This window comes from Mandrillus leucophaeus, unplaced genomic scaffold, assembly GCF_000951045.1.
Source record: "Mandrillus leucophaeus isolate KB7577 unplaced genomic scaffold, Mleu.le_1.0 Scaffold200, whole genome shotgun sequence".
NCBI lineage: Eukaryota > Metazoa > Chordata > Mammalia > Primates > Cercopithecidae > Mandrillus > Mandrillus leucophaeus.
The window spans coordinates 946,414-955,457 of record NW_012102033.1 but is presented as its reverse complement, the minus strand read 5'-3'; the positions used below and the strand labels follow the sequence as shown (position 1 = coordinate 955,457).

At 54.6% G+C, this 9,044-nt stretch overlaps 2 protein-coding genes across 2 annotated transcripts in view; both read right to left on the bottom strand.

Annotated features, from left to right (window-relative positions):
- MAMSTR (MEF2 activating motif and SAP domain containing transcriptional regulator) overlaps positions 1–4,587 on the bottom strand; it is a 7,107-nt gene extending 2,520 nt beyond the window's left edge. The window contains exons 1-5 of the mRNA XM_011979401.1: positions 4,553–4,587; positions 3,848–3,926; positions 1,569–1,607; positions 492–634; positions 89–315 (exon numbers count right to left, since the gene is read on the bottom strand). Of these exons, the coding sequence (XP_011834791.1) occupies positions 89–315; positions 492–634; positions 1,569–1,607; positions 3,848–3,905 (467 nt within the window). The 5' untranslated portion in view covers positions 3,906–3,926; positions 4,553–4,587. The remainder of the gene's footprint in view (positions 1–88; positions 316–491; positions 635–1,568; positions 1,608–3,847; positions 3,927–4,552) is intronic.
- Positions 4,588–5,459: 872 nt separating this feature from the next.
- The window catches only part of RASIP1 (Ras interacting protein 1), a 25,134-nt gene continuing 21,549 nt past the window's right edge, over positions 5,460–9,044 (bottom strand). The window contains exons 10-11 of the mRNA XM_011979400.1: positions 6,696–6,843; positions 5,460–5,872 (exon numbers count right to left, since the gene is read on the bottom strand). Coding sequence (XP_011834790.1) covers positions 5,673–5,872; positions 6,696–6,843 — 348 coding nt within the window. The 3' untranslated portion in view covers positions 5,460–5,672. The remainder of the gene's footprint in view (positions 5,873–6,695; positions 6,844–9,044) is intronic.

The following is a 9,044-nucleotide window of genomic DNA, read 5'->3' as shown; positions in this document are numbered from 1 at the left end:
GGACTCTTAAACCCTGGGGGAGGAGGGGGTTGGGGGCCCGAATCCCCTAATCGTGGACTCGAGGTTTGAGAGAGGAAGATGCTGGGACCTGAATTTCTGGGGCCCGGGAGAACAGAAAGGGGCGTCATACCTAGGATGTGGCTGCTGCGAGTCTGTCCCTTCCCACAGAGGTGGCCCGGGAGGACCCAGGGCGGACCCCTCGGCTTGGGGGTCCGCCCTGGATCCCTGTCTCGGCTCTGGGGGCATGTACTGGTGGTATGTCAAGTTCCCCCTGGGCTTGGACTCCCTCCAGCGTTGGGAGATCTTGGGAGACTCCTGAAAGAGCAGGTATGATGTGCTAGGCTTCAGCGCGGCTCCCACCTTCCTGCCCGGGGGCTACATGCAAAGTAGAGACAGCTCGGTGCCACCAAAGAGGAGCAAAAATGGCAGCAGCAGCAAGGGAGACAAAGGCTGGGCTCTCATAGGGACATCTCCCTCCGGTCGAGACTCACCTTCTTTGGGGACCTCCAAGGAGGACAATATTCTGGCTCGGGGAGCAAGACCCCAGGGCTGAAGAGGAAAGGGGCCGTGCCCGAGGGCAAGGCGGGGGCCAGAGGAGGGCCCGAGGCTGAGATCCACGGGTCTGGATCCGAGACTGGAGAGACGATGAAGGACCCTGAGAGGCCTGCAGGCAGCAAGCCAGGCCGGGAGGAGCAAGGCTGTGTGGAAAGCGGGGCCCCGAGGTGCAGGAGGGCAGGCCAGGGAGCAAGACTTGAGTGCTGGGAGCTGGGCGCCTGAACTCCTGGATCTGAGGGCGGAGGTGTGGGGGGGCCCGATTGTTACATTCTCAAGTAAAGCAGGAATTTTCTATCACAAAGGGGTGTGGTAGCTGAGGATCACAGATGTCCGAGGTTTTGCTAGGACAGGGGTGGGGCCTGCACTCCTGGTTCTTGGGGAGAGGGAAAGGCTGAAAGCTACATCCAGGCCAACCGCGGTGGCTCATGCCTGTAATCCCAGCACTTTGGGAGACTGAGGCGGGTGGATCACTTGAGGTCAGGAGTTCGAGACCCACCTGGCCAACATGGTGAAACCCCGTCTCTACAAAAAATACAAAAATTAGCTGGGAGTGGTGGTGCCTGCCTGTAATCCCAGCTACTCAGGAGGCTGAGGCAGGAGAATCGCTTGAACCTGGGAGGTAGAGATTGCAGTGGGCTTAGATTGAGCCATGACACTCCAGTCTGGCGACAGAGCAAGACTCCATCTCAAAAAAACAAAAACAAAAACGACATCCAGAGCTTCTCGTGTATACCAAATGTGGAGACTGGGATGCCCATCTTCTCCAAAGAAGCAGGATCCAAACTCATGCATCTCATTGGGGTGGAGAAGCAGGAAGCAGAGCTCCTAGGGGTGGGGTGGCCAGAGACCTGGACCCCTGGATCCTTGGGAAAGGACAGGCTGGGATTTTGGTCTGTCCCGGGGGATGGGGACTGAGCTGCAGGAACCAATGAGGGCTATCTGGCAGCCGTATTCCAGGATATCCCAATCGGCGTGGAAGTCACCATCCCCTCCCTTTTGGGGCCCACACTTACTCTGCTCCTGATTCCGTCTGTGGATCCGAAGCTGGAGGACTGTGGAGGGAGGAGGGAGGTGGGAGGAGGAAGGCGGGAAGGGAGTGTCCAGGAGCCTGGCCTGGCAGGCGGGTGGGAGCTGCAGTTGTTGGCGGGACACGCGTGCCCAGCCCCCTTACACAGCCTGTGCAGGCGGGTGGGCGGGCAGCAGGCTCCCTTCCTCGGGCCTCCCGCCTGCTCTCTGCCAGCGCAGCGCTTCGGGCCAGAGCCATTCTGGGGCTACGAGCCAGCCAGCGTGCAGGCAGGAGGCAGCCCTGCCCCTGGCTCCACCTGCCCCCTCCATGAGCAAGCGTGTGCCCACCCCACCCCCTGCGCAATCGCCATCTTGGCAGCCTGGCCCCTTTGCACCTCGCCTCCCTTTATCCATGTACTCCTGCTACTTTCTTACTATCCAGGGGCCTTCCTACAGTTAACACTCTCCGCATATCCACATTTTAAGTATGCATCTCTTTGGGCTCTAGTTTTGCACACATGCCATTTTTGTGCACGTGCATGTTTTTGCACACTCTTCATCCTTGACCCACTGTGCCTCAGCATCCATGTTAACACTCTTTTTTCCTTTTTAAAATTTGTTTTATTTTTTTAGAGACAAAGTCTCGCTCAGTAGCCCAGGCTGGAGTGCAGGGGTGCGATCACAGCTCACTGCAGCCTTGAACTCCCGGGCTCAACTCATCTTCCCACCTCAGTCTCCTGAGTACCTGGGGCTACAGGCATGCACCACCACACCTAGCTAAATTTTTTTGTTTTGTTTTTATTTTTTGTAGAGACAGGGTCTCGCTGTGTTGCCCAGGATGAATGTTAACTATCTTTTTTTTTTTTTTTTTTTTTTTTGAGACAGAGTCTTGCTCTGTCACCCAGGCTTGAGGGCAATGTCATGATCTCGGCTCACTGCAAGTTCTGCCTCCCAGGTTTATGTTGTTCTCCTGCCTTAGCCTCCCAAGTAGCTGGGATTACAGGTGCCCGCCACCACACCCGGCTAATTTTTTTTTTCGAGACAAGAGTATTGCTCTGTCACCCAGGCTGGAGTGCAGTGGCATGATCTAGACTCACTGCAACCTCCACCTCCTAAGTTCAAGCAATTCTCCTGCTTCAGCCTCCCTAGTAGCTGGGACTACAGGCATAATTTTTTGTGCTAATTTTTTGTATTTTAGTAGAGACAGGGTTTCACGGTGTTGCCCAGGCTGGTCTCGTACTCCTGAGCTCAGGCAATCTGCCCACCTCAGCCTCCCAAAGTGCTAGGACTACAAGCATGAGCCACCTCGCTTGGCGTCAATTTTTTGTATTTTTAGTAGAGACAGGGTTTCGCCATGTTGGCCAGGCTGGTCTTGAACTCCTGACCTCAGGTGATCCACCTGCCTCGGCCTCCCAAAGTGCTGGGATTACAGGCGTGAGCCACCACACCTGGCCAGGATGAATGTTAACTATCTTATGTGCACACTCAGGGTTTGTCCCCCAGTTTGGGAGCAAGGATCTCTCTTTGCACATTTCTGCTCTTCTCTGGATATATGCGCCTTTTTGTACACTCCTTGCTCTTTGGTTTCTGGTGTCTTTGTACCCATCCAATCACACAGACATCTCATGTGCACACTGAAGTACCTTTGCCTTCTCAGGAACTGATCTACAGTTCGAAACACTTACACACTTTTTTTTTTTTTTTTTTTTTTTTTGAGACGGAGTTTTGCTCTTGTTTTCCAGGCTGGAGTGAAATGGCACCATCTCGGCTCACCACAACCTCCGTCTCCAGGTTCAAACTATTCTCCTGCCTCAGCCTTCTAAGTAGCTGGGATTACAGGCATGCACCACCATGCCCGGCTATACTTGCAGACTTTTTGCCTGCCCTGGGACCTAAAACAAGACCTTTGACACTCACAGCTTGACAACTCATTGTCCCCTCACCCAAACTCGCACACTGGTCCCCTGAAGTCCCTCCTCTGCTCTTCTGCCTCTGCACGTGCACCATAGTAAGCCCTTGTTTCTCTACAGTGCTCGAACACTCTGCATGCCTACCCCTGGCCTCCAATCCCCATTGCTCCCCCCACCCCCCCCCGTGAGGGTGGTACTAGCCATTTGCACACTCGATCCACCACAGCTGGACCCCTGTGCTGGGGCCTCCTTTATGCAAAGTGACCTTTTGCACAAAAAACGCAGGTCTCATGGGTCCTACCACCCCTCCCTTCCCACCCCAGAGTACAGCATTCTCAGGATCCCATCCCCCACACATGAAGAGAACCCGCTCTCACCAGATCGGAACTTGGAGCGAATGATTTGGGAACGCTGGGAGGAAGCCGCCAGGGTCATTGCCAAGGCCGGGATGGGGACCTGGACGGAGAGGGGGCAGGGCAGGGGCCCCATAGTGGGCTGGCTCAGAGTGGAGGTCAGAAGGCTGCCCCTGTGAGTGAATTCAGCAGGGAAAGGGCCCGAGGGAGGTGGGAATAGGAGCAGCCTTGGGCCATAACTTCTGGATCCCAGGGGCTGTAGAGGAGGGGGCTGCAGACCTGGACACCTTGCTCCGAGGTAGGAGGGAGCTGGGAACCTAGACCCCTGGTCTGAAAGACAGGGGCTGAGGGCCTCAACTCCGGTATCCTGGGAGGGGAGGGACCTGGGATCTGGGAATCCTAGGTCCTGAGGAGGAAGGGATTGTGGGTTGGGACCCCTGCATCAAGGAAAGGGAGGAAGCAGTGGGGCCTGGACTCTGGAATCTTGAAGGAGAAGGAGGTTAAGGGCTGGAACTCAGTACTCTAAGGAGAAGAGAATCCAAGATCCTGAGTGGAGAGGGGAACCCGGCCCTGACAGGTTTCTGAGGAACAGAAGGGTCCCTGTGACCTGTATCTGAGAAGGAGTGAGTGGGGTATCAGTCACCAGGGTCTCTGGGGAAGGGACTGGGACCAGAGAGGGGACAGAACCGTTGAGGAGTGCGCCCCCCGTCCACCCCAGGGGCTTCTCACCAGGTGGGCTCGGCGAAGCTGTGCTCTGGGGCAGGTTGAGTCTAGAGGCCGAGGCTGGACACCGCAGGCTCCGCCCCACCAGCCTGGGACCGCCTCCAACCCACCTTCCTGGGGTGTGCCGGGAGCCCCGCTGGGGACCCTGAGAAGGGGTGGGAGCACCCGCTGGGAGGGCCTGAGCGGGCCTGGGGGGATGCTGGGGGGTAGAGGGGGGACGCCAGGGTTCCCCGGCTCGCTCCCCCTGCGCGTCCTGGGGCTGTGGGGTGGGGTGGAGCGGTGGCAGGCGGACTGACAGAAGCAGGTGCCCGGAGAGGGGCGCCGAGTGAGCAGCAGCGGCAGGTGGTCGTGTCCTGGCCCTGCCGGCAGGTGCCACCTGTCGCCTACTTTTTCCCTGACGCAGCAACTGGAGTCAAGTTCAGGGGAGTGAAAAGTTCAAACTGGGGGCCCAGATTCCTGGATCCAAGAAAGGAGAGGGATGGGGACCTCGACTCCTGGGTTTGAAGAAAAAGAGGCAGGGGCCTCTGGGGTGCTGGGAACGGGGACAGAGGTGTTGGGATTCGGCAGTGTGCCTGGCAGGCAAAGGTCCAGAGGGGGCTGGGGACTCAGATTCCTGGGTCTGAGGGAGGAGGGGGCTGGAGTATGGATTTGCGGGTTGGGAGTCGAAGGGAGACATCGCTGGTTCCCACTGGCAGGACTGAGGGCCTTATAATCGGCAGAGCAAGCTTAGGGCCGTGTTCTGAGGGGTGTGGGAAGCTCCTGTGCTCTTGGATTGGATTACATGCAAAAGGGCGAGCCAAGGCCGTGGCTATAAATACCTACTCAGACTCGGCAGGGGCCCAGACAAGGGCCCTGCAACCTTGTTCTGCAGAAAACCATCATTAGCGCCCCCGAGTCTTAACAATCGAGGCGCTGCCAATACCACAGATACCTTTATTTGTCCTTGGCATTCACATCCTAAGCCCATGCTCCCACCGTCCCATCCGCTACTTCCCGAAAACTCAATCTCCCAACATTCCACGCGCGATAAGAACTACAACGCCCATAAAGCTCTGCGCCCAGGCGGGCTCCTGTCAGTGGAAGCCCGCGACATTTCAAGGTGCGCGCTGTCGTTTGGTATTGGTTCTCATGGAGACGCGGCCACGGGAGGCCCATGGCGATAATTGGCTGGTAGCTCCTGCTGCTCAAGATCCCAGAGGAGGCGGCGTAGCCTGCGGAGTTCACGGTGCAAGGCGTCGTTCGTCACTGGACCAGTGAGGCGCAGGCGCGAGCTCCCCAGGGGCAGGATGAGGGGCGGGTGCGAGGAGAAGCTTTCGAAGATGTCACCTGTGAGACCGAAGTAGGAGTGGAAGTGAGGTAGTTGCATCGGGGAGAGGCTGCGTCACACCCAAAGGAAGAAAAAAACTTCAAACCCCAGCAACTCCTGGGGCGGGGTCCGTTCACACGCTACTCTAGGAGCCCCTGGGCATAATGGAAGTTGTAATTCAGACGATGGAAAGCCACCGTTGCCTGGGAAACGGCTTCCCAAATCCCTGAGAAGGGGCTCGGAACTTGCCTTACAGATTCCTAAAGGTGGAGGAGTCAAGTTCAGGGGAGTGAAAGTCCCGAGACCTGGACTCCTAGGGGTGGTGGGTGGGTGGCTGGTGGAGGGAATGGACTAGGGATGCGAATCACTGAGAATAAAGGGAGCTTGAACTCCTGTATCTTGAGAGGGGAAGGGGCTGGGTCCTGCACTTATGTCCTGGTGGAGAGGGACAGGGGTCCAGAATCGGTTTAGGAGACTGGGGATCTAGACTCCAAGATCCTGAGAAAAAAAGAAAGGTGCCGTGGTTCACGCCTGTAATCCCAGCACTTTGGGAGGCCGAGGCGGGCGGATCACGAGGTCAGGAGTTCGAGACCAGCCTGGCCAACATGGTGAAACCCCGTCTCTACTAAAGATACAAAAAATTAGCCAGGCGTGGTGGCGCGCGCCTGTAATCCCAGCTACTCAGGAGGCTGAGGCAGGAGAATTGCTTGAACCTGAGAGGCAGAGGTTGCAGTGAGCCAGGATCGCGCACTGCACTCCAGCCTGAGTGACAGGGTGAGACTCCGTCTCAGAAGAAGAAGAAGAAAGCTGACAGCCCCAATGCTGTATCCCGTTGCTCCTCACCTGTGTCCACAGCCTCCCGCTCTGCAGGGGGAGGGTCCCATGCGGCTGGCGGCTGGAGGCCAGGGCCCAGCTGGTAGTGGCTGAGCAGATGGTGCAGCTGGGCGGGGGTCAAGGTGGGGTGGTCCATTCTTAGGCTGCTCCATGAAGCCTGGTGGGAAGACCAGGTGAGAGGTTGATGGTCATTAGGGGGCAGCTGAGAAGTGAAATGGAAGGGCTTCCATAACGGGAGTGGGTGTGGCGGGAAGATAATGGCATCTCTGCAGTGTCTTCCGGGCACTGTGAAGTCTGTTTATCACCAAAGTGATGGTGGGGAAGGGTGTGCTCCCAGCAATTTTTTAAAATGTGATTTGCCTCAGGATAAATGAGGATACAGGAAATGAGTGGGCTGGAAATAAATAAGATTGGCCATTCGTTTATATTATTGAATCTGACGATGGTACTTGGGGATTATTATTATTATTTTTATTTTTTTTTTTTTTTGTCCTTAAAGAGACAGGGTCTCACTCTGTCACCCAGGCTGTAGTGCAATGGTGCGATCATGGCTTGCTGCAGCCTTAAACTCCTGGGCTCAAGTGAACCTTGGCCCCAGCCTCCAGAGCAGCTGTCACTACAAGCACATGCCACCACACTTGGTTAATTTTTTGTAGAGACAGGATCTCACTATGCTGCCCAGGCTGGTCTCAAGCTTCCCAAAGTGCTAGGATTACTGGCATGAACCACTGCGCCTAGCTGGGATTCATTATTCTGTGGTGGCCACTCTTTGTATCTGTTTGACAATGTCTGCACCTGATGTAGCTGACATCAGAACCATCAATGCACTTAACATCAGAGACTCCACCTAGACTGCCTGAGTTCAAAAATCCCAGTGCGTCACTTATTACCTTCTGGCAGGTCACCATCCCCTAGTCTCCTCATCCATAAATTTGGAGAACAGGAACTATCTAATAGAGTCGGTATGAGGATGCAATATGGCAAAATTGTAAAGTACTTGGAATGCTGCCTGGGGTTTATTAAATGCATGGTAAACTTCCTCACTGTTTTGAAACAGGGTCTTCCTTTGTCACCCATGCTGGAGTGTAGTGGCATGATTGTGGCTCACTGCAGCCTCAACCACCTGGACACAAGCAGTCCTTCCACCGCTGCTTCTGCCGTGGCTGGGACCACAGATGTGTGCCACCACACCTGGCTAATTTTTAAAATTTTTGGTAGAGATGGTGTCTCCCCTGTGTTGCCTGCTTGTCTCAAACTCCTGGGCTCAGGTGGTCCTCCCACCTCGGCCTCCCAAAGTGCTGGCATTATAGGCATGAGCCACTACACCCAGCCCATTATAAACATTTGATATAAATAAATAAATGTCTATGGGGAACAGTTTTGTAAGATATTTAAAAAGAAAGGAAAATAAAAATAATTGAAATTGGCCAGGCATGGTGGCTTATGCCTGTAATCCCAGCACTTTGGGAGGCCAAGGCAGGCGAATCCCCTGAGGTCAGGAGTTCAAGACCAGTCTGCCCAACAAGGTGAAACCCTGTCTCTACTAAAATTACAAAAATTAGCCGGGTGTGGTGGCGTGTGCCTGTTATCCCAGCTACTCAGGAGGCTGTGGTTGGAAAATCGCTTGAACCCGGGAGGCAGAGGTTGGAGTGAGCCGAGATCACACCATTGCACTCCAGCCTGGGTGACAGAGTGAGACTCCGCCTCAAATAAATAAATAAATAAATAAATAAATAAATAAATAAGGAAAAATAAATGAAATCAAGTGACCTGTCCTACCTGATTCTGTTTCATCTGAAAAATAGTCAGTCACCTACTTCGATGGGGCTTTGTCAGCATTAAACTAGAAGTGCTAAACAGTGTGCCTGGCAGGTAGTTCATGTTCAATGAATGTTTTAACCAACATGTTCCTTGGTCTCATACCAGACTTTCTGACTCAGCATGTCTGAGTGAGGGACCTTGGAAACTTTTTTTTTTTTCCTTCTAGAGACAAGATCTCACTCTGTTGCCCAGGCTGGAGTGCAATGGTGCAATCTTGGCTCACTGCAGCTTCTGCCTTACAGGTTCCAGCGATTCTCCTGCTTCAGCTTCCAGAGTAACTTGGATTACAGGCGTGCGCCACCATGCCTGGCTAATTTTTGTATTTTTAGTAGAGACAGGGTTTCGCCATGTTGGCCAGGCTGGTCTCAAACTCCTAGCCTCAAGTGATCCACCTGCCTAGGCCTCCCAAAGTGTTGGGATTATAGGCGTGAGCCACCACGCCAGGCCTGGAAACATTTTTTTTTTTTTTTTTTTTGAGATGGAGTCTCGCTCTGTTGCCCAGGCTGGAGCACAGTGGCGCCATCTTGGCTCATTACA